General features: G+C 43.6%; 1 protein-coding gene across 2 annotated transcripts in view; it reads right to left on the bottom strand.

Annotated features, from left to right (window-relative positions):
- KCNT2 (potassium sodium-activated channel subfamily T member 2) overlaps positions 1–25,857 on the bottom strand; it is a 1,359,842-nt gene that overhangs the window by 850,978 nt on the left and 483,007 nt on the right. For both annotated transcript variants that reach the window (XM_077277827.1, XM_077277828.1), the window contains exon 5: positions 18,652–18,711. In XM_077277827.1, coding sequence (XP_077133942.1) covers positions 18,652–18,711 — 60 coding nt within the window. The remainder of the gene's footprint in view (positions 1–18,651; positions 18,712–25,857) is intronic.

Here is a 25,857-nt window from a genome sequence, read left to right as displayed (position 1 = left end):
CAGGAGAGAAAAGGAACTGTGTGAAACCTTTTTTTTTTTTTTTTTTCCTTCCTCTGAAGTTGCACTCCAGCTCTAATTGCAGTCTCCTGTTTTCCTCTCCTCTTAACCCCTGAATGGCTCAGACTTTATCTGTTGAAATATGGATCCCCAGAGTCTGGCTACCAATTTGAATAATCTTGCCTCTAAAGTTCAGAATATACAAGATTTTTTGTTACATGCTCCTCGGTCTGAACCTAAAATTCCTATACCGGAGTTTTTTTCTGGAGATCGATCTTGTTTTCTAAATTTTAAATACAATTGTAAATTGTTTCTTTCGCTGAGATCTCATTCTGCTGGAGATCCTGCCCAGCAAGTAAAAATTGTTATTTCTTTACTGCGGGGTGACCCCCAAAATTGGGCATTTTCATTGGCACCAGGGGATCCTGCGTTGCTCAATGTGGATGCATTTTTTCTGGCTTTGGGGTTGCTTTATGAGGAACCAAATTTGGAGATTCAGGCTGAGAAAGCCCTAATAGCCCTCTCTCAGGGGCAAGATGAAGCCGAAATATATTGCCAAAAATTTTGAAAATGGTCTGTGCTTACTCAGTGGAATGAGTGCGCTCTGGCGGCAATTTTCAGAGAAGGTCTCTCTGATGCTGTAAAAGACGTCATGGTGGGGTTTCCTGCGCCTACTGGTCTGAATGAGTCCATGACAATGGCAATTCAGATTGATCGGCGTTTACGGGAACGCAAACCTGTGCACCAGTTGGCGGTGTCTTCTGAAGAGGCACCACAGAGTATGCAATGTGATAGCTTTCTGTCCAGAAGCGAACGACAGATTTATAGGCGCAAAAATCATTTGTGCTTCTATTGTGGAAATTCTACTCATGTTATATCAGCATGCTCTAAACGAACAAAGAAAGTTGATAAATCCTCTGCTATTGGCACTTTGCAGTCCAAGTTTATTTTGTCTGTAACTCTAATTTGTTCGTTATCTTCTATTGTTGCGGATGCGTATGTGGATTCTGGCGCCGCTTTGAGTCTTATGGATTGGTCCTTTGCCAGGCGCTGTGGGTTTGATCTAGAGCCTCTGGAAGTTCCTATACCTTTAAAGGGTATTGATTCTACACCATTGGCTAGTAATAAACCACAATACTGGACACAAGTGACTATGCGTATGACTCCAGACCATCAAGAGGTGATTTGCTTCCTTGTACTGTATAATCTACATGATGTGTTGGTGCTGGGATTGCCATGGTTGCAAACTCATAACCCAGTCCTTGACTGGAAAACAATGTCTGTACTAAGCTGGGGATGTCAGGGAAATCATGGGGACACATCTTTGGTCTCCATTGCTTCATCTATTCCCTCTGAAATTCCTGAGTTTTTGTCTGATTATCGTGAGGTTTTTGAGGAATCTACTCTTAATTCTCTTCCTCCTCACAGAGATTGCGATTGCGCCATAGATTTGATCCCTGGCAGTAAATTTCCTAAGGGTCGTCTATTCAATCTGTCTGTACCTGAACATGCTGCCATGCGAGAGTATATTAGGGAGTCCTTGGAAAAGGGACATATTCGTCCTTCTTCGTCTCCTCTTGGAGCGGGGTTCTTTTTCGTAGCTAAAAGCGATGGTTCTTTGAGACCTTGTATTGATTATAGACTCTTGAATAAGATCACAGTCAAGTATCAGTATCCTTTGCCATTGCTGACAGATTTATTTGCTCGCATTGAGGGGGCGAAGTGGTTCTCTAAGATTGATCTTCGCGGTGCGTATAATTTGGTGCGAATTAAGCAGGGGGATGAGTGGAAAACCGCATTTAATACGCCCGAGGGCCATTTTGAGTATTTGGTGATGCCTTTTGGTCTGTCAAATGCCCCTTCGGTCTTTCAGTCTTTTATGCACAATATTTTCCGTGAATATCTGGATAAATTTATGATTGTGTATTTGGACGATATCTTGATTTTTTCGGATGACTGGGAATCTCATGTTCAACAAGTTAGGAGGGTTTTTCAGGTTTTGCAGACCAATTCTCTGTTTGTTAAAGGTTCAAAGTGTGTTTTTGGGGTTCAGAAGATTTCTTTTTTGGGGTACATTTTTTCCCCCTCTTCTATTGAGATGGATCCTGTGAAGGTTCGGGCTATTTGTGACTGGACGCAACCGACTTCTCTTAAGGGCCTTCAGAAATTTTTGGGCTTTGCTAACTTTTATCGTCGATTCATAACTGTTTTTTCTAGCGTTGTCAGGCCTTTGACTGATTTGACTAAAAAGGGTGCTGATGTTGCAGATTGGTCTCCTGCTGCTGTGGAGGCCTTTCGGGAGCTTAAGCGCCGTTTTTCTTCTGCTCCGGTGTTGTGCCAGCCTGATGTTTCTCTTCCTTTTCAGGTGGAAGTTGATGCTTCCGAGATCGGAGCGGGGGCGGTTTTGTCGCAGAAAAGTTCAGATTGTTCAGTGATGAGACCTTGTGCGTTCTTTTCTCGAAAATTTTCACCCGCCGAGCGAAATTATGACGTCGGTAATCGGGAGCTTTTGGCGATGAAGTGGGCATTCGAGGAGTGGCGTCATTGGCTTGAGGGTGCTAAACATCAGGTGGTGGTCTTGACTGATCACAAAAATTTGATTTATCTTGAGTCGGCCAGACGTCTGAATCTTAGACAGGCGCGCTGGTCGTTGTTTTTCTCCCGGTTTAATTTTGTGGTTTCGTATCTGCCAGGTACTAAGAATGTGAAGGCGGATGCCCTTTCTAGGAGTTTTGAACCTGATTCCCCTGGTGATTCTAAACCTACGGGTATACTTAAGGATGGGGTGATATTGTCTGCTGTCTTCCCAGACCTGCGACGTGCTTTACAAGAGTTTCAGGCGGATCGGCCTGATCGTTGTCCGCCTGGTAGATTGTTTGTGCCGGATGAGTGGACCAATAGAGTCATCTCGGAGGTTCATTCTTCTGCGTTGGCAGGTCATCCGGGAATTTTTGGTACCAGAGATTTGGTGGCTAGGTCCTTCTGGTGGCCTTCCCTGTCTCGGGACGTGCGTACTTTTGTGCAGTCTTGCGATGTTTGTGCTCGGGCCAAGCCTTGTTGTTCTCGGGCTAGTGGGTTGTTGTTGCCCTTGCCTGTTCCTAAGAGGCCTTGGACACACATCTCTATGGATTTTATTTCTGATCTCCCTGTTTCTCAGAAGATGTCCGTCATTTGGGTGGTGTGTGACCGCTTTTCTAAGATGGTTCATTTGGTGCCCTTGCCCAAGCTGCCTTCCTCATCTGAGTTGGTGCCCCTGTTTTTTCAGAATGTGGTTCAGCTGCATGGTATTCCGGAGAATATCGTTTCCGACAGGGGATCCCAGTTTGTGTCCAGATTTTGGCGGGCGTTTTGTGCCAGGATGGGCATTGATTTGTCTTTTTCATCTGCATTTCATCCCCAGACAAATGGCCAGACGGAACGTACTAATCAGACCTTGGAGACTTATTTGAGGTGTTTCGTGTCTGCTGATCAGGATGACTGGGTCTCCTTTTTGCCGTTGGCTGAGTTTGCCCTTAATAATCGGGCCAGTTCTGCCACTTTGGTCTCCCCTTTCTTTTGCAATTCGGGGTTCCATCCTCGTTTTTCATCTGGTCAGGTGGAGTCTTCGGATTGTCCTGGAGTGGATACCATGGTGGATAGGTTGCATCGTATTTGGGGGCAGGTGGTGGACAATTTGGAGTTGTCCCAGGAGAAGACTCAACGTTTTGCTAATCGCCATCGTCGTGTTGGTCCTCGTCTTCGTGTTGGGGACTTGGTGTGGTTGTCCTCCCGTTTTGTCCCTATGAGGGTCTCTTCTCCTAAGTTTAAGCCTCAGTTCATCGGTCCTTATAAGATTTTGGAAATTCTTAACCCTGTGTCTTTTCGTTTGGACCTCCCAGCATCCTTTGCTATCCATAATGTCTTCCATCGGTCATTATTGCGGAGGTATGAGGTACCACTTGTGCCTTCTGTTGAGCCTCCTGCTCCTGTGCTGGTTGAGGGTGAATTGGAGTACGTGGTGGAGAAAATCTTGGACTCCCGTGTTTCCAGACGGAGACTTCAATATCTGGTGAAATGGAAGGGCTACGGTCAAGAGGATAATTCTTGGGTTACAGCTTCTGATGTTCATGCTTCTGATTTGGTCCGTGCCTTTCATAGGGCTCATCCAGATCTCCCTGGTGGTTCTTGTGAGGGTTCGGTGCCCCCTCCTTAAGGGGGGGGTACTGTTGTGATTCGGTTCGTGGGCTCCCCCGGTGGTCTCTTGTGGTACTGGTGTCCTGCAAGCTTTGCCTTCTCAGTTCACCTGTTCCTATCAGGATGTGGGAGTATCCTATTTAACCTTGCTCCTCAGTCATTCTAATGCTGGCCATCAATGTATCCAGAGTGATTCTGTTGCATGTTCCTGCTCCCAGTTTTCTGCTCAGCTAAGTTGGACACTTTAGTCCTTAAGTCTATTTTTGTATGTTTTGTCCAGTTTGCACTTATGTGAATCTCTGCAGCTGGAAGCTCTTGTTGGGCTGAAATTACCACTCCAGTGGCATGAGTTGTCACATGAGTTAAGGTAATTTCAGGATGGTGTTTTGAAGGGTTTTGCAGCTGACCGCGAAGTCCTCTGTTGTATCTTTCTGCTATTTAGTTAGCGGGCCTCTCTGTGCTAAATCTGCTTTCATACTACGTGTGTCTTTTCATCTGCTCTCACCGTTATTATATGTGGGGGGCTGCTATCTCCTGTGGGGACATTCTCTGGAGGCAAGCCAGGACTGTGTTTTCTTCTACCAGGGGTAGTTAGTTCTCCGGCTGGCGCGCGACATCTAGAGACAACGCAGGAATGCCCCCTGGCTACTTCTAGTGTGGTATGTAGGTTTAGCATCGCGGTCAGCTCTAGTTTCCATCACCCGAGAGCTTGTCCGTTTATTCTATGCTTCTGATGTTTCCTTGCCATTGGAAACCATAACACCGGTCCCTGAGAGGCCCTGGACGCATATTTCTATGGATTTTATTTCTGATCTTCCGGTTTCCCAGAGGATGTCGGTTATCTGGGTTGTTTGTGACCGGTTTTCTAAGATGGTTCATTTGGTGCCTTTGCCTAAATTGCCTTCCTCTTCAGAGTTGGTTCCATTGTTTTTTCAGCATGTGGTTCGTTTGCATGGTATTCCGGAGAATATTGTGTCCGACAGAGGTTCCCAGTTTGTTTCTAGGTTTTGGCGGGCCTTTTGTGCTAGGCTGTGCATTGATTTGTCTTTTTCCTCTGCATTTCATCCTCAGACAAATGGCCAGACCGAGCGAACTAATCAGACTTTGGAGACTTATTTGAGATGCTTTGTGTCTGCTGATCAGGATGATTGGGTGGCCTTTTTGCCATTGGCCGAGTTTGCCCTTAATAATTGGGCTAGTTCGGCTACTTTGGTTTCGTCTTTTTTTTGTAATTTTAGTTTTCATCCTCGTTTTTCTTCTGGGCAGGTTGAGCCTTCTGACTGTCCTGGTGTGGATTCTGTGGATGACAGGTTTCAGCAGATTTGGGCTCATGTGGTGGACAATTTGGTGTTGTCTCAGGAGGAGGCTCAACGTTTTGCTAACTGTCGTCGGTGTGTTGGTTCCCGGCTTCGGGTTGGGGATCTGGTTTGGTTGTCTTCCCGTCATGTTCCTATGAAGGTTTCTTCCCCTAAGTTTAAGCCTCAGTTTATTGGTCCTTATAAGATTTCTGGGATTATTAATCCGGTGTCTTTTCGATTGGCGCTTCCGGCCTCTTTTGCTATCCATAATGTCTTCCATAGATCTTTGTTGCGGAAATATGTGGTGCCCGTTGTTCCCTCTGTTGATCCTCCGGCCCCTGTGTTGGTTGATGGGGAGTTGGAGTATGTGGTTGAGAAGATTTTGGATTCTCGTTTTTTGAGGCGAAGGCTTCAGTACCTTGTCAAATGGAAGGGTTATGGCCAGGAGGATAATTCTTGGGTTTTTGCTTCTGATATCCATGCTGCTGATTTGGTCCGTGCCTTTCATCTGGCTCGTCCTGATCAGCCTGGGGGCGCTGGTGAGGGTTCGCTGACCCCTCCTCAAGGGGGGGTAGTGTTGTGAATTCTGCTTTTGGGTTCCCTCCGGTGGTAGTAGGTGGTAATGCAGTGGCCCCTGGGTTGCAGTCCTGGTCAGGTGTGTCTGCTGATTGCAGTTCTGACTGGGGTATTTAGGTGTGCAGGATTCATTAGTCCTTGCCAGTTGTCAATTGTTGTTGGGAGGTGTTGGACCTCTCCTGTTCCTCCTGCCTTTCTGCCAAATCAGCAAAGATAAGTGTCTGTTTTTTTTTTCTGTGGCACACATGCTGTGTGCTTCATAATTCAGTGCTATTCTTTTGTGTTTTCTTGTCCAGCTTAGATTGTGTCAGTATTTTTTCAGTCTTGTTGGATTCTCTGGGGTTGCAGATATTCTTTCCACGTCTTTAGTTAGATTGTGGAATTTTTTGTATTATCTGCGGTGGATATTTTTGGAAGGGTTTTTTACTGACCGCCCAGTATTCTGTCCTATCCTTTCCTATTTAGCTAGAGTGGCCTCTTTTGCTAAATCCTGTTTTCTACCTGCGTGTGTCTTTTCTTCTCCTACTCACAGTCATTATTCATGGGGGGCTGCCTATCCTTTGGGGTTCTGCTCTGAGGCAAGGTAGTATTCCTATTTCCATCTATAGGGGTATTTAGTCCTCTGGCTGTGTCGAGGTGTCTAGGGTTTTGTTAGGCACACCCCACGGCTACTTCTAGTTGCAGTGTTAGTTCAGGATTTGCGGTCAGTACAGTTTCCACCTACTCCAGAGAAAGTTTCATGCGGCTCCAAGGTCACCAGATCACAACACCTGGGGTCCACCGTGCAGAGATATCTGCTGCAAAGTAATGGCGGATAACCTCTGAACTCACACGTGGGCTAAGCTTCACCCCGTGTGAACTGAAAGTGATCTCTGTTGCCACACAGAGTCGTGCTGTACAAAAAAACTATAGCCCTAACTAAGGTTGTGCTTGCAAGCAAGCCAATGGCTAATTGCCCCCACTGACGCTAACTGCCTGCCTGAGTGTACAGTCCCAGCGTTATAGTCTCACACCACATATATATATAAAGAGTGGTAAAGTATCCACTGGCATAAGCCAAATACGTTTGATACTAGCGCATGGCCGTGTGGCCATGCAAACCTTTTATAGTTGCAGCTCTTTCAGGACCTTCCTGGAGGACCAATAGGAGCTGCTACAGGGCCTGAGCATGTGACTCCCGACCTCCAATGAGAGGTCCTTCCGTTGACATGCTCAGTGTGTGCAAAGCAAGACTTAGTCCCAGAAAAGCCTGCTCGCCGCTGACCAATGCTGGCTACAAAGGGAGAGCCTGGAAAGGCAGCAGTATCCCTTCACACAGTATCAGGTTAAGCCAGATGCTGGGACCCACGTCTCCGCTGAGCAGGCTCCACTGCAGCCGATGTAGAATGGGAGACCAAAGCAGACACAGCTCGAGATTCCCCTAGTGCAGCGGTGGGAACTCGACACCTAACATCCTGTGTGATACTGTCTGCTGAGCTGTGTTTCTAATCCTATCCTGTGTGACACTGTCTGCTGAGCTATGTATCTAATCTTATCCTGTGTGATACTGTCTGCCGAGCTGTGTATCTAATCCTATCCTGTGTGATACTGTGTGCTGAGCTGTGTATTCCTATCCTGTGTGATGCTGTCTGCTGAGCTGTGTATATAATCGTATCCTGTGTGTTACTGTCTGCTGAGCTGTGTATCTAACCTCTCTCATGTGATCTAGACTGCTGAGCTGTGTATCTAATCCTCTCCTGTGTGACACTGTCTGCTAAGTTGTGTATCTAATCCTATCCTGTGTGACACTGTCTGCTAAGTTGTGTATCTAATCCTATCCTGTGTGATACTGACTGCTGAGCTGTGTATCTAATCCTCTCCTGTGTGATATTGTCTGCTGAGCAGTGTATCTAATCCCATCCTGTGTGACACTGTCTGCTAAGTTGTGTATCTAATCCTATCCTGTGTGATACTGACTGCTGAGCTGTGTATCTAATCCTATCCTGTGTGATACTGTCTGCTGAGCCTTGTATCTAATCCTATCCTGTATGATAGTCTGCTGAGCTGTGCATGTAATCCTATGCCGTGTGATACTGTCTGCTGAGCTGTGTATCTAATCCTTTACTGTGTGCTAGGCCAGGTCACACTTGCGAGTGCAATGCGAGAAACTTGCGCGAGTCTCAATATATAAAAACTATATATATATATATTTATATATACATATACTGTAAATATGCAGCCGGGTACTGGGGCGAGTTTCTGGCACTGCAATCACAAGTGTGACCTGGGCCTTAATGTCTGCTGAGCTGTGTATGTAATCCTATCCTGTGTGATACTGTTCGCTGAGTGGGTGGGTCTATTTGGAGTGGGCGTGGCTTGATACACACACACTGTACACTATACTGTAGATTTGTTATACTGCAGATACGTCCTTTGTAACTTAAAGTAGCCTGGCAATATAGTTTTGAAGAAATAGCCAAGAACGCATTTATTTTTTCAGATATGTAAACAATATTATTCCAAAAAAGTAAAAAATGTTCTAGGAGCAATAACTTTACTGGCACAAAATTAAGTCAACTACAGAACATTTTGGTATGGGGTGAATGGGATGATGACCTCTTTGATGACGTAAAATAGATGAAAATGTCGCTATTTCTGCATTGGGAGAATAAATTGCTTTTTGATATGCTATCACCCAGTTTAGTCATTATCTATCATTTTTGCTTTTGCATTGTTACCAAGTGTTGTTCATTGGCTATGGACTTGGGGTTCCTCTGTAAAGGGAGTACTGTGGGCAACATTTTCTATTATTTGATACCAAGTGTGTCTTGTGCATGTCCCATGTCTTAGGCGAACTGAAGACCGCGCACACGAGGTAGATTTAAGGTGGTTTATTGAAGCCTACGCGTTTCAAGAGCTATCTTGCTCTCTTCTTCAGGGCATATAGTACAAAACACAAATATGGGGTATATTTATACAAAAAGGAAGGGGAGGGGCCCCAAGGCCCTTGTACAATGATACATAAACACCTAATAAAACACATATTTAATAACATATAAAAACATTATTCTTTATTATTTATAACCTAGGAACATTATTTGATATAAATAAAAAATAAATTTAAAATATAAAATTTAAAAATGTAAATAGGCCCTGAAAAAAATAAGTAACCTACTGGGTGTTCGAACCGGGGAACTCTGTATAGAATTGTATTGTTTAAGCTATTCTAGTCCTTGCGCCACAGAATACTGGTAAGTTCCTTATCAATTTCTCTTGTGGAGATGAAAACATCTAAAATGTTCTTATGGGCAAAAAAGCAAAATATTGCAAAACGAACAATATATGCCGTTATAAATTACTTAAAAAATTACATGGTGTTATATTTATTATAAATTATATATAGTTATAAAAATATTAAAATTGTTACAACATGAGTGGTACTAGAGCCATCCCATGGGACACAAAGAAAAATTGTTATTTGGAGTGAGGCTTAATGATAGGAACCACACTTCAATTAGAGAATTTATTCAGTCACAATAGGTCTGATATTACATTTAGCCCTTCAGGCTCCAGAGAGTTCAAGGTATATATCCAAAAAACCTCTTTCTTATTAAGTGACTGTGTGCGATTAGGGACATGTGCAGGAACGTGATCAATGGGGTGAACATGAAATAGTGAAGGATTACTATTATGTGAGATGCTGAAGTGTTTGGAAAGACCATGTTTGAGGTAACCTATTTTAATGTTGTGTCGATGAGAATTCATACGGAGGTGAAGTGGTTGTGTTGTCCTGCCAACATATATCTTGTTGCATGGACAAGTAATAATATAAATAACATAGGAGGTGGTGCAGGTGAAATGGTGACTGATTGGAAAAGGGTGAGGAAAAGAGGAGTGTTTAAATGCTATACTGGTATGTGCAATGATACCACAGCACAAACATTTCTTGTGAGAGCATTTGAATATACCTGGTTTTAGTAAAGAAGATGATTTTTTTTAAATATCAGGGAGTCTGCTAGGTGCCAATTTATTTTTCAAGCTGGGTGCTCTCCTAAAAATAATTTTAGGATGTTGTGGCACCAGCTTACCTAGTATCTTATCCTCTCTTACTATGTGCCACAACTCATTGATGGATTTTTTAATGAATTTGTGGTCTGTGCTGAATGTGGTTACAAAACTACAGGTGTATTCTTCTGGGCTGGCTGCAGGGTCAGCTTTTTCTTTTTTTAGTAACAAATCTTGATTGAAATTTTTATAAACATGCTCAAGTGCTCTATTCACCAACTCTCTGGGGTATTTTTGTGCTAAAAACTTATTTTTTAAAATCTCAGATTGGTCCTTAAAATCACTATCAGAAGAACAATTTTTCCTAATACGCATGAACTGGCTTTTTGGAATGTTACAGAGCCATTTGTCAAGATGGTCGCTATTGTAATGGACATAGCTGTTACTATCTACTTTTTAAAAAAAGTTTTTTGTATGAATCTTTCCATCCACAATGAAAAATGTCACATCTAGATAGTCAATGGCAGTTTTGTTAAAAACAGAAGTAAAACCAAGACCCCAGGGGTTGTTATTGAGCTCTGACATTAAATATTCTGGAGGTTTAAAAGTTGTGTCCCAAATAAAAACAAGATCATCAATATAACGTCCATAAAAAACAATGCAATCAGTAAAAGCACTATTATAGATAAAAGAATTCTCAAAGTGACGCATAAATAAATTAGCATATGTAGGCGCTACCCGAGATCCCATCGCTGCACCACGTGTCTGGTGGTACAGTTCACCCAAAAAAGTAAAATAATTATTTTTTAAAATGAACTCCATTCCTGACATTAAAAACTGTTTTTGTTTATCCAATAATCTCGGATCTGTATCCATAAATGATTTCATACTTGCAAGTCCAATTTCATGTTTGATATTTGTATATAGGGAGCACACATCAACTCTAACAAATATATAACTATCTTTCCATTTTATATTTCTAATGAGTTTAATTGCATGTGCAGAATCCTTAATGTAGCTCCTCAATTGGGTAACATGTAACTGCATGATGCTATCTATATAACTGGATAGATTTGAAGTTAGGGAACCAATACCCGAGATAATGGGGCGACCAGGGGGATTTTTAAGACTCTTGTGAATTTTGGGAATATGATACATAAATGGTACACTTGGATTTATTATAGTAAGATACTTGTACTCATTCTCATTTAAGACCCCACTGTCAAAGGCATCCTTAATCATGGAATTGTAAACTTTTTGCATTTCAGAAAAAGGTTCATTGATTATTTTGGAATAGAACTCATGGTCAGACAAAATGTTATAGGCTTCTTTGATATAGTCACCTCGGTCCTGCACCACTATACCACCACCCTTATCTGCGGTTTTGATGACTATCTCCATGTTATTTTTAAGTTTTGAAAGAGAAGCTTTCTCACCTGGTGTTAAATTCCCACTTTTTTGCGGTTTTGCCTTGGAATTTTTTTCAATATTATTAAATTTTTTTAGTAATAGATTGGAGAATGTTTCCAAATGAGGACCCTTGCTGTCTATCGGGTAAAATTTGCTTTTTCTTTTAACATCCAAATGTAACCCTGTGGTTTCAGGTGTATTAGAAAGTCCTTCACAGTCACTAGTATTATGGACATGTTTTTTAATTTCATAATGTCTCTTTAGAGTGAGTTTTCTCACAAAGCTGTGCACATCAAGAAATACTTCAAGATTCTTACTACCTGAATTAGGGCAGTATGAGAGACCTCTAGATAAAAGAGTTAAATCGTTTGTGGTCAGTGCCAAAGAGGAAAGGTTAAAGACATTGTTAGGTGTTATTGAGGATCGTTTTTGCCTTTTTTCCTTCCCTTTTCCTCTTGACCCTCTATATTTACTTTTCTTTTTAATTGAGCCTTGTGAAAAAAATGAGGGATAGTTTTAGAAATGGTAGTACTATTTATATCAAGGGAGGAAATGGAAGTAGAAGGAATTGAGTTATCAACCCTTGGAAGAAAAGGGACAGCTGCTGAACATCCTGCTCCTGAATTGTCAATGATGACAGGTGTACACTTGATAGGGGCAGTTGCAGCTGGGGTGGTGTCAGATGTCTTATGTATTAGATTTGTACTAACATTATTATTATTATTACCAATGTTAATGGTTACATCGTCTAAATAAATCAAAGGTTCTTCTGATATTGAAACTTCGTGAATGGACAGATTTAATAGATTCTCATCAATATCATTTTTACATACATCATTAGCATCAGCAGTTTTTATCTCTGGGTCAAAAAGCGGTAATGTGAAGGAAGCTGACTCCCTTCTGTTTTTTAACACTAATTCAGCTGATTCAGATAAGGGTTTAGAAATTTTGTTCTCAGCAGATTTCTCAAATTTTTCAATATTACTGTCAATAATTTTGTTTAGATCTGCAGTGTGATCATTACTGCTTCCCAGATTTTTATTATTATTATTATTCCTACTATAATTTTTTGCACTCCCTGAATGGGTTCCCCTTTGAGAATATTTGTTACTATTAACAAAGGTGCGTGTATGATTATTAACCAATGAAGGGGTTAATACGGCAGGCGTAACCTCCATACTTTCCCCCTCACTATGAGTAGGTTCACTCAAAGTGAGACCAAAATCAATTCGGTCTCTGGTCAGTTTTTTAGACTTCCTGATAATAGCATCATGTTCAATTTTGGTTACATTTGTAGAGATACTAGAATTAATATTTCTATATAAAGGATGATTATTAAACCTTAATAGTTCATTGCTGATTTTCTGCACCCTCATGGTTGCTTGTTCAGCAAGGAAGGTTCTTTTTTTATATAGGCAGCCTAAAATTCTATGCATACAATCAGATAATATTGTGCTCCATTCATTATTTAAATCTTTGTCCGTGGGGAACGGACATCTGAGGTCTATACGTAATTTCCGTGGACATAAATGTTCATCTATATAAATATCAAGAAACCTTGCATCCAGACTTTGATGTATTTCTTCTTTAATGTTCTCCTCCAAGTTGTGAAACAATTTCTTCATAAGATTGGTATCTTCCTCTGAGTAATCCTGGGTAATATTTTTTAATATATTTTATTTGGGACACAACTTTTAAACCTCCAGAATATTTAATGTCAGAGCTCAATAACAACCCCTGGGGTCTTGGTTTTACTTCTGTTTTTAACAAAACTGCCATTGACTATCTAGATGTGACATTTTTCATTGTGGATGGAAAGATTCATACAAAAAACTTTTTTTAAAAAGTAGATAGTAACAGCTATGTCCATTACAATAGCAACCATCTTGACAAATGGCTCTGTAACATTCCAAAAAGCCAGTTTATGCGTATTAGGAAAAATTGTTCTTCTGATAGTGATTTTAAGGACCAATCTGAGATTTTAAAAAATAAGTTTTTAGCACAAAAATACCCCAGAGATTTGGTGAATAGAGCACTTGAGCATGTTTATAAAAATTTCAATCAAGATTTGTTACTAAAAAAAGAAAAAGCTGACCTTGTAGCCAGCCCAGAAGAATACACCTGCAGTTTTGTAACCACATTCAGCACAGACCACAAATTCATTAAAAAATCCATCAATGAGTTGTGGCACATAGTAAGAGAGGATAAGATACTAGGTAAGCTGGTGCCACAACATCCTAAAATTATTTTTAGGAGAGCACCCAGCTTGAAAAATAAATTGGCACCTAGCAGACTCCCTGATATTTTAAAAAAATCACCTTCTTTACTAAAACCAGGTATATTCAAATGCTCTCACAAGAAATGTTTGTGCTGTGGTATCATAGCACATACCAGTACAGCATTTAAACACTCCTCTTTTCCTCACCCTTTTCCAATCAGTCACCATTTCACCTGCACCACCTCCTATGTTATTTACATTATTACTTGTCCATGCAACAAGATATATGTTGGCAGGACAACACAACCACTTCACCTCCGTATGAATTCTCATCGACACAACATTAAAATAGGTTACCTCAAACATGGTCTTTCCAAACACTTCAGCATCTCACATAATAGTAATCCTTCACTATTTCATGTTCACCCCATTGATCACGTTCCTGCACATGTCCCTAATCGCACACAGTCACTTAATAAGAAAGAGGTTTTTTGGATATATACCTTGAATTCTCTGGAGCCTGAAGGGCTAAATGTAATATCAGATCTATTGTGACTGAATAAATTCTCTAATTGAAGTGTGGTTCCTATCATTAAGCCTCACTCCAAATAACAATTTTTCTTTGTGTCCCATGGGATGGCTCTAGTACCACTCATGTTGTAACAATTTTAATATTTTTATAACTATATATAATTTATAATAAATATAACACCATGTAATTTTTTAAGTAATTTATAACGGCATATATTGTTCGTTTTGCAATATTTTGCTTTTTTGCCCATAAGAACATTTTAGATGTTTTCATCTCCACAAGAGAAATTGATAAGGAACTTACCAGTATTCTGTGGCGCAAGGACTAGAATAGCTTAAACAATACAATTCTATACAGAGTTCCCCGGTTCAAACACCCAGTAGGTTACTTATTTTTTTCAGGGCCTATTTACATTTTTAAATTTTATATTTTAAATTTATTTTTTATTTATATCAAATAATGTTCCTAGGTTATAAATAATAAAGAATAATGTTTTTATATGTTATTAAATATGTGTTTTATTAGGTGTTTATGTATCATTGTACAAGGGCCTTGGGGCCCCTCCCCTTCCTTTTTGTATAAATATACCCCATATTTGTGTGTTGTACTATATGCCCTGAAGAAGAGAGCAAGATAGCTCTTGAAACGCGTAGGCTTCAATAAACCACCTTAAATCTACCTCGTGTGCGCGGTCTTCAGTTCGCCTAAGACTATTACCTCCAGCATCCCTTTGGATTCTTGTGGAGACCTGCTGCTACGATTATGCCTTCTTGGGAGTTGTGACCCAGTTTCACAACACCAATAGGTGAGCACATTCCCTACAAAGGACTGTATGTGTGTTTTTTAAACAGTGTGACACATTGGGGGCGCCTTGTTTTTTCTCTTTGTGCATGTCCCAAAAATACAAATGCAGCTGCATATTACTTTACTCATTTAAGGTCCTCCAGAAATGCACTCGGTTATAGTGACATGCCCTACACAGACATACAGTCTATGTGCTCAGGCACGATGTCCCTTTACATGTATAGTAAACATACGGTATGTAAAAAAAGGCAGTTAAACAGTAAAAACACATATGCATAAGCAATGCATAACCACAAATACATGATTTCTGTATCAATCAAAAACAGACAGACTTGCAATGGGATCCCATCTATTTGTGAAAAAAAAATTTCAACCTGTATATGTTAAAGTGGTTATTTGGGACTTTGCTTATATTCCTATGCAGGGCTAAGAACTTACAGCCAGGTGATTGCTAACTACCTGTCTGTTTCACTCGTTGCCATTTTCTGAAGGCTCATAGAGGTCATGGACCGATCCTGTTGGTGAATCTGCCACATCTGTTGACATCACGCTGAAAGAATAACTTGTCTGTTCTGTTGATGGGGTATTACTGCCAATGTCATGCTGATTGACAGCTGGCTCCCTGCTGCCTAACTGCGGGAATGGTGCTGTCAATCAGCATAGTGTCAGCAGTGACCCTCAGTTCACAGAGGAAAACAGTAGAGGAATGGTCACGTTGTTGATGTGAAGTCAAATGAAGTAGCAAAATCGCAGATATTAACTACCCGACTCTAAGTTCTTAGCCCATAGGGAAAAATAAGCCAAGTCCTGGATAATTCATTCAAAGAAAATGTACAATTCTTAATCTAACAAGCATACTGTGTGTTAGGGCTAGTGGAATGCACCAAGTAATAGAGAGATTGATACGAGGTGCGTTCGCAGCCCAGGGTCCACCGTGCAGAGATACCTGCTGTAAAGTAATGGCGGATGGACACTGAGCTCACACGTAGGTTAAACTTCACCCCATGAGAAATGAAAGCAAGCTCTGTTGCCTCACAGAGTCGCGCTGTACACAGAGAATAATACCCTAACTAGGGTTGTGCTTGCTCTGGAACTCTTCTGTGCTAACCGCACACATAAAGGAACCAGATGCTAAGCCAAGGCTTATTGCCCCCACTGAGGCTAGCTGCCTGCCTGAGTGTACAGCCCCAAACTAAACAGATTCACACCACATATGAACTGAGTGGTAGCGTATCCACTGGCAACAGCCAAACACAAATGATACTAGTGCATGGCCGTAAGGCCGTGCAAACCTTTTACAGTTGTAGCTCTCCAGGACCTTCCTAGTGGACCAATAGGAGATGCTACAGTACCTGAGCGTGTGACCCCTGTCCTCCAATGAGAGGTCTTCCCTTGGGCATGCTCAGAAGGAGAAAAGAAGGACTTAGTCCCAGGAGCTCCTGCTGGCCGCCGAACAGTACTGGTTATAATGGCTGAACCTGGAAGGGCAGCAGTAACCAAACGTGCAGTATCTGTCCGAGCCAGGCTCTGGGACCGATGTCTCCGCTGAGCACGTTCCACTGCAGCTGGAGAAGATTGGGAGACCACAGCGGACATGGTTTGAGATTCCCCCTGGGCAGCGGTAGGAACTCGACACCTAACACTGTACACAGGGTGGGCCATTTATATTGATACACCTAAATAAAATGAAAATGGTTGGTGATATCAACTTCCTGTTCTTTAGTATATGGAGGGAAAAAACGTTTCAAGATGGGTGGTGACCGTGGTGGCCATTTTAAAGTCGGCCATTTTGGATGTAACTTTATAAATGGCCAACCCACGTGTATCCATATAAATGGCCCACAATGTACAATGACGAAAATAATATAAACACCAGCTCATGCAATTTTTGTTTAATAATTTATTCCTGTGAGTTAGCTAATTTTTTGTTTGCAATGGATTTTTTTTTACCTGAGATAATGAGCTATCTAGGGAAACCTTTTCACACAGTTTTTAGTAGGTTTTTGTGAATGAGTCATTTAATCCAAAAGAGATATTGTCATGTTCACATGTACAAAAACACTTCTTTTTTCTTTTTTTTACTCAATATTCCACACCAAATTAAGCAATAGCAATCTGTTATGATTATTGCATTTTTGATGCATTTTTTAATGCATGATCCCTTTTATACTTTTCTTTTCACACAGATTTGAAAAAGTGATTCTTAAAATGCCTTGCTTTAGAGCAGAAATGCTGGCATTTTGCTCTTAAGAAATCAACTGCATGTTTGTATGCATTTTTTCAGGCTCCTTGTAGATGTGTACAGGAAAGAAATGCCTTCAAAAATGCACCTTTCAATTGTTTAAATGCACAGGGTGCATGAGTTAAGGTACCTTCACACTGAACAACTTAACAACGATAACGATAGCGATCTGTGACGTTGCAGTGTCCTGGCTAGCGATATCGTTGTGTTTGACACGCAGCAGCGATCAGGATCCTGCTGTGATATCACTGGTCGGAGCTAGAAGGCCAGAACTTTATTTGGTCGTCAGATCGGCGTGTATCGTTGTGTTTGACAGCAAAAGCAACGATGCCAGCAATGTTTTACAATGGTAACCAGGGTAAATATCGGGTTACTAAGCACAGGGCCGCGCTTAGTAACCCGATATTTACCCTGGTTACCATTGTAAAAGTAAAAAAAAAAACAGTACATACTCACATTCTGATGTCTATCACGTCCCCCGGCGTCCGCGCTGCTGCGCAGAGCTTCCTGCACTGAATGTGTCAGTGCCGGCCGTAAAGCAAAGCACAGCAGTGACATCACTGCTCTGCTTTAGGGCCGGCGCTTACACAGTGCAGGGAAGCGGATGCCGGGGAACGCGACAGACACCGGAATGTAAGTATGTAGTGTTTTTTTTTTTTTACATTTACACTGGTAACCAGGGTAAACATCGGGTTACTAAGCGCTGCCCTGCGCTTAGTAACCTGATGTTTACCCTGGTTACCCGGGGACTTCGGCATCGTTGGTCGCTGGAGAGCTGTCTGTGTGACAGCTCTCCAGCGACCACACAGCGACGAAACAGCGACGCTGCAGTGATCGGCATCATTGTCTATATCGCTGCAGCGTCGCTTAATGTGACGGTACCTTTACTCATGTCCCAGTATGACTAAACTCTAGCTCTTTATTTAGTATAGATAATTGTTTGCTTAAGACCAGCTTGGCTGAGATAAGGAATTCTTAGTCCTCCCTGTTGACCTAACATAAGTCTGTGTCTTTGCTAGGCCCACACTCCTGAGATCCGGAATCCATCTGCCACTTAATCCTTCGTTTCCTTCAAAACATGCAATCCGATATGGTGATGTTCCTTGGCACACAAAGACCCATTTACATGCAGGTTTGTGAGCAACTAGACCATAGTTCTGTTCACTTCTCAATACTTTCCCTAGCTCACTATTCTACATCTGCTTGTGCCCACGTAACTCCTCCCATCCTGGGCTAGTCCCAATAATAGTCCTGGCTGCTACAGACTCACTGTTGCTGGCCTCAAAATAGAAAAAATGACAGTTAAACAAAGCAATGCATTTTATAAACATAAGGTTTTCAAGGGAGTGTCCTTTACATTCTGTAATTGTTGATTATACATATTACTGCAACAAAGTACAATAAAAAAATTGCATACCTTGTAGCTGAGGTAACTGAGCAAGATTGTTTCTAAAAGGCTGATGAGAGCCACTGTCACCTGTAAAGATGAAGAAGGTAGAATTTGTAAAAAGAAATATCACTGACAACAGAAAGCTACTGTACATTAGGCCCCTGTTGTGAACTCTGTTCTCGAGCTCCCTCCTGTGGTCAGGAATGGTATTTCTGTGAGTTCTGTCCGTGGGTTCCCTCTGGTGGCTGAAAGTGGAGCTGCTGGTCTGGAGGTGGCTTCCTCAGCTGCATCGTTTAAGACTGGGCTGGTTCCTCTATTTAACTCTGCTCAGATCGTTACCTGATGCCAGTTGTCAATGTATCTGTACTGGTTCAGATCTCACTTGGATCTCCTGATGACCTGTCTACTTCAGCAGAAGCTAAGTCCATGTTAAGCTCATTTGTTGTTCATTTGTGTGCTGAATATATTTCTGAGTACCTGCTAAGTTTTGTCCAGCTGGCTATCATGATATTGTCTCGCTAGCTGGAAGCTCTGGGTTGCAGAGTGGCACCTACCGCGCCGTGAGTCGGCGCGGGGGGTTTCTTGCTCACTCTGCGTGGCTTTTTGTAGTTTTTTGTGCTGACCGCAAAGATCCCTTTATCTATCTTCTGTCTATTTAGTATGTCGGGCCTCCTTTGCTGAAACCTGTCTCATTCCTGTGTTTGTGCCTTCCTCTTAACTCACAGTCAGTATATGTGGGGGGCTGCTCTTTTCCTTTGGGGAATTTCTCTGAGGCAAGGTGAGGCTATATTTCTCTTTAGGTGTAGTTACTGTGTGTAGCAATTGGACTAAAATGTAACTTTTAATATACACAAATTAAAAAAGACTAACTGTGAAATCTTCACCATGTGATAATAACACACAAGGGACTTAAAAAAGGGGGGATTGGCGTACCCCCTCAGGACACAAAAGGTACGTAGGAAAAAACAAACATATATGTGCTGATCCGTTCATACAAAGATCCAGCAACATACATTGGTTCTATATGATAAAGATAGCAATGCTAGCGAGTCAGACAGGCACGGGTACATATGCACAGTGGTGAAATATATAATGTCTATAATAAGTCACCATAGGGTTTCAGACCCCAATTATCCTTGTACATGCACAGTACCTACAACCAAAGTGCTCATTCAGTCCTTTAAACTGTCAACCTAGCCATATGCCATAAACCAAATGTAAACATATATTAAGCAGCAAAAAAACACAGTCCTGACTGGAATAATCAAAAGAGTACATGCATATTGTGGAATAATTGCATACCCATATCATGGGTTTCCACCTATACCGCAGCAATGATATTTTAGTCAGTCAAGATGTAAATTCAACCATAGCGCCTATATCACAGGCGACTTGGAGTGATCTCACCCATTTGATGTATTATGGAGAGAGAGTTTGTAGGTGGCAGATAGCGTCTCCCGACGCGTTTCGTCCTATCCAGGACTCATCAGGGGAATGACAGGGAACCTGCGGGGCTGCGTTACCTGACGTCCGCTTGTGCCTCCCTTATAAGCGATGTGATAGGGACCGCGATACATGGCACGCTGTTCTCAGCGTGCGTGCCACTTCCGGTCCTCATGACCTCACTTCCGGTTTTGTCAGTGCTCAGTTTGCGCATGCGCTGGTTTGGAACGCATAAGCACCACGCGTTGAACCGCAAACATTATGTTCTATAATTATCATCCTACAAGATGACCCGGAACTTATTATAATGAGGACGTAATACTTAAAGGTAGACCTCTCCAGAAATGTAATTGCGGAGGAGTTCTACCCGTAAGGTTGTTCATGGAGTATACATTATCAATGTTGAAACAACCTCACTTGTTGGAACCAACTTGTTTTTAGAAAATTATACAAAGTTGTTCCATTAATCCATGGGTATGGTCCGGATTTTACCCCGGTGTTAGACAATACCAAAATAGGTGTAGTTACCTCTCAGGCTGTGTAGAGTCGTCTAGGCAGAGTCAGGTACGATCCACGGCTAATTCTAGTGTGTGTGATAATAGATTAGGGCTGCGGTCATCAGAGCTCCCACTTCCCAGAGCTCGCTCTATTTTGCAGTTTTGACTATCAGGTCATTCCCAGTGCTCCTAACCACCAGGTCCAGCCATAACAGGCCCCTTCAAACATCCATTTTTTATCTCTCTATGGGGTCCGGTTTTTAAGGACTGCAAATACAGACACACGCACACCCAATGTATTCAATGGTGATGCGCACATGTCAGGTTTTTTATGGCTGCGGAAAGCAACTATCATCATTGTTGGCTGCTGAAGGCAACTGTCATCATTGTTGCCTGGCCTCCCTGTGATCAGCACAACAAGGCAGCAATGATATGAGTTCTACTGTGTAAAATTACCTCCTGTGTATCTTCTGTGTAAAATGATATTGATATTGTGATATTTGGAAGGTTTTGAAGAGATGCAGGTGCCAATGACAGTGTCCCTGCATCTCTGATTGTTAGTGCAGCGCCCCAGAGTCCTGGTCGTTGCAGTACTGTGGCTCCGCCACTATGGGGAGCTACGGTGCGTCCGATGGCACTGAAGGAGTTCATCTGATCAGGTATCACAGACACCAATACATTTCACAGCAGGGCCTCCGGGGGGAGCTAAGGGTGCTATTCATTAGGCCACTCCCACCATAGTGGGTAAACCGGGGGTCAGGCAGGAAGTTAGATCAGAAAGCTGACTGGATTGGACGAAGCAACACCTAGTGGCAGAGGGTGTTGTGGAGGAAGAGACAGTAGGGTCTCTGTCAGGGGTGGGATCCTGACAGAGGCTTGGCATTGGAAAGAACGTAACGGGTCCGCGCCAGCTCCGGGAAGCGGCGGGGCCCAAGAAAGGACTAGAAGCGAGATAGATTGTGCTGAGTGAGAAACGAGATCAAGCAATAGGAGAATTCCAGTAGGGGTCGTGCTGTAAGACCGGAGCAACACCCTACTGAGGCGCACTACCGGTGGCCGGAACGCCGAGGGAGTATTATAACATTCAGCTTCAAGCAATACTCTAAACAGCGGCAGGACAGTCAGTTTAAGGCGGGCTGTCTAACACATATCACCTATGAAGTCTTGGGAGGCAATTGCGGGAGAGGGGCGTCTCTAGGGTCCCGGAAGAACTCCAGGCCTACCGACAAACGGGTGCCGTTCTAACTGTAACATCAGGAAGGGACGGACGATTAGAAGAACATCATTTAATCGAGTTGTGAGGGAACTTAAGAAACAGACACAACAGTTGTGGGGTACTTTCCGTAAGCACAGCAGGGAAGGACTACAACACATAGCGCTAAGAAGGAAGGCACCGATTTCCACCTGGGAAGTGAACTCTGGAGGTGCCATTGGACCGGCCGGACTTGCGCAGCCTGGTGAACCATATTCTGGACTGAGGACTCAGAGATCTCCAGTAAAGAGGTAAAGAGACTGCAACCTGGTGTCCTCGTTATTTACCGCGACCTGCACCCCACAACTGCACCACCAATATCTACACCACATATTGCACCGGACGTTCCCCCACTGACAGACAGGGCCACGGACCGGGTCTAGCCACCGTGACAACCCCAGAACTGAGACTCAGAGACCCGGCTCCGGGTACCCCTCGGCCCTGCGGCGGTGTGGGGGCGCTCCAAACTTGGCGTCACGAACAGGATCTACTTAAGCCTGAAGAATCAGGTCATGTGTGCCTTGGAACTGTGATTTACTGTGCTTGGACTGTACTTTATTGCAAGGACTGTGCTGCGCCATTTGCCGCCAAAATCCGCCGCCATTACAGCGCTGAGGAGAGCGCAGGAAGAGAAGAGGGGCGTGGAGTAGGCATAGACAAGCTAGAGAGCGCGAAGGGCAATGGCCGCCCAGTCTAAACATTTCCTGGTCCTGAGGACGTGTCCGTCAATGGCCGAGGTCCGCCTCCTGATCCTGTTTGGAGGGTGGAGACCATGGAGACGGGGCCGCCCACGAAAGAGACAGCGGGAAGAAGACATTGGAGGAAAGGCAAAGATGGCAACACCAGGAGCACCGCGTGGGGCTGACCCGATCCGGCCTGAGGCTGCACAACCTGACACAGCCCCAGAAGCGCCAACGCTGCGAGGTCTGACCCTCACGGAACCACCGATGGGCCGACCCCCTTTTCCGCTGGCTGAAGAGTGTGTGGCTGCAGCCGAGGCCCGACAGCTAGCCCGCCGGCTGAAGGCTGATGCCCGCGTGCTTACTCGGCTGGGCCAGCCCACGGAGGTCCGGTTGTCCCCAGTGTCCCCTGTTCCCTCCCACCTGGCCGCGGCTGGAGGTACGTTACAGGCGCCGGACCTGAAGATCATGCCGGACGCCGAACATTTACGGCGTCTGATGGCAGCGTGGCGGAGCCGGCCCCAGCCTGCAGCGCCGATTGACTTGGTCAGAGCTCCAGAGATCCCGCCGTCACACTGGGGTGTGGTAGTGTCTTTTAACTCCCGGCACGGAAGAGGAGTTATCCAGGAGATTGGAGAGCCGCTGCAGGTCCGTGTCGATCGGGAGGAGGTGGAGCCCTGCAGCATGAGGTTCGCTCGTGATCTGGAGCCGGGCGACGCTGTAACCTACACGAGGTGGAGGAGGGAAGCTGGTGAGACGGGCTGGATAGCCCGAGGCGTACAGCGATGCATTGCCGTCCAGGCTGCTGCCGGAACACCGGAAGAAGAAGATCCCGTGAAGGAGGCAGCAGAGCCCGGCCCTGCGGAACCTCGAGAAGCCCGGCCTCGCCGTGCCCCGGAGGGACGTGTGCGCCTGCCAGCGAGAAGGGCCTCCCGGCGAGGGATCTTAGCGTTGCTGGGACCAGAACCGCGTCCTGGCTCACCAGTGCGAGCTGTGGGCCTGGTGAGACCGGATAGGAGACCACCACAGTAAGATTTTACTGTACTTCTTTTACTTGTAAATAATTACTGTTTTATTGCTTTTATGATTGCTAACACCCGTTAAGGGTAAACTCTTAAGGGGATCCTTCTATGGACCTGGGATCCCTATTGTTTGTTTTGTTTCCAAAAGTTTTGCACAAGTTTTAAAAAACTGCTGAATCATGAACAGTGCATGATCCGAACTCTTTTGTATATAGTTTGCACCTTATTAAAGGCGCTCCCTACTGGTTTTACTTAAACAAGGACTCTTTGCGAAGATACCGCACTGGAACCTTTGATGAGTATAGACTGGTAGCTTGAGAAGATGTGCTACCTCACAGAGATTTGGTCCCCTCTTAAAGGGGATGTTCATTTGTTGCACGTAAATGGTGATATTGCTTTAAGACCGGTAGCAATAATGTCAATGGAAGAAAATGATGATAATATTTACATGTAAAAGTTATATGTATGCCATTAGTTAATTATAAAGGAATGCTGATAATGTTCTCTGAAAGAAAAAGTAAAAGGAAGTAATGAGAAAGTTTAATATTGTGAAAAGAAGATAGTTGATAAGAAAAGGGGGGGGATAGAAGGTAAACCCTGCATTCCCCATCGAAAGTTAGTAATGTGTTACTAAGGACAGAAAGTGAACCCGTAAGGGTTAGTGGGTGAGTCCTTATAGGAGCCAAGTAGAGCCGGCTCAGTGTTCTCAAACTGAAAGAAAAGTTATGTTCTATACTGTGTATAGTAGTTGAAAAGGCAGTAGGCCCTGGCTGAACGGGGCGGTCCTGTAACAGAAAGGAGAGGCAGTAGGTCTGGTGCCGATAGGACAGGCGGTCCTGCAGATTTAAAGAAGGAGAATGAAAAAGTTAAAATGCCTTATAATGTGATAATAGGAAGGTCTTTAGTGGATTAAGAGTGTATGTCCTTAAAGGCAAAGTTAAATTATTGTTCAACAATTTGTTTGCACTTAGTAGAATACCCGGTTGGGTAAGAAAAGTTAATTATAGCATGTTGCTATGATATTTTACCATGTTTGTAACGTTCAAGTGTCCTTACCTCCCATAAAGGGAAGCCTGTTCAAGTATACTTATTGTTATTGCACTCAACAAAACTGTATGTCTTTTTGCTAACTTGTAGGGTTGAGCGACTTTCATTTTTTTAAGATCGAGTCTGGTTTTGTGAAACCCGATTTAGTCCAGAGTCGAGTCGAGTGAAGTCGGCCGATTATCGCTAAAAGTCGGGGATCGACCGAAACACGAAACCCAATGCAAGTCAATGGGGAAGCATAGCCGGCAGTGAGTGGAGGCCAGGAAAACACCTACAGTGCACATTTTACTGCCAAAAACATCCATTCTTGTTTTCTGAAGCTTGTCAATCTTAATTAACTTTATAATAATAGTTGGGCACTGGAAATTGGGGGTCATTTGGCAAAAGTTGTGGGGGTAGGGCTGGTTCAAGGTTTTAGTGGGCCCAGGAAACATGGACTACGTCATGGCGGTGGAGCAGGGAGAGGTAAGTATTTCAACGTTGCAAGTGCTGTGATCCTGAGCAAGCAGGGGGGGCCCACTCGTTCGCATTGGCACTGGCACAGGGCCCCTCAAAGTACGGCGGTGTGTTTGCATGGCGGGGGCGCCTCCCACCAGCAGCGACACTTTTGCGTACTCTGAGTGGCCCTGTGCCAGTGACGTCGCCAACGAGTATGCCCCCCCACCTGATGAAGGAACCTGCACTTTCATCTGCACCTTCCTCTTTGTCCCTGTGTAAGGTGGTATAATATGCAGGAAGGGGAACCTTACTTTCAGCAGGGTCAGATTCTGGCTGTGTAGAGTACAAGGGGAATGTAGTGGTCTAGGTCAATGTACCAGCAGACTCATCTAGCAGTGGCTGGGCAATGGACAGGATGATGAGGAAACAGATATAGGGCCAAAGAATAAAGTAGGCTAAATGCAGATCAAAATTGGTAACAGGACTAAACAGGCGGCATTGCTTTGTTCAGTGGAGTAGCAAACCCAAGAGCAGCAGACACTGTTTCAAGGGCCTAACCACACTAGTAGGCCAAATGCAGTTTAATATCTGATAGTATAGGCCGAAAGCCAGAATGTGGAAGCTCAGCTTTGTTCAGTTGAGGACAACACCAGGGAGGGGCAGACACCGTTAGTAGGCCGGAACCACCATTTTGTTTAAAAACAGCAGTTAATCAGAGCCGGAAGGTAGAAGCTCAGCTTTATTCAGTTGAGGGCAACACCAGGCAGGGGCAGACACCGTTAGTAGGCCGGAACCACCATTTCGTTTTTTAAAAAACACTTAATGAGAGCCAGAAGGTTGAAGCTCAGCTTTAT

The sequence above is a fragment of the Ranitomeya variabilis genome, chromosome 8, assembly GCF_051348905.1.
Source record: "Ranitomeya variabilis isolate aRanVar5 chromosome 8, aRanVar5.hap1, whole genome shotgun sequence".
Classification (NCBI taxonomy): domain Eukaryota; kingdom Metazoa; phylum Chordata; class Amphibia; order Anura; family Dendrobatidae; genus Ranitomeya; species Ranitomeya variabilis.
The sequence above is the reverse complement of the archived record's forward strand: the minus strand, read 5'-3'. Positions and strand labels throughout refer to the sequence as shown.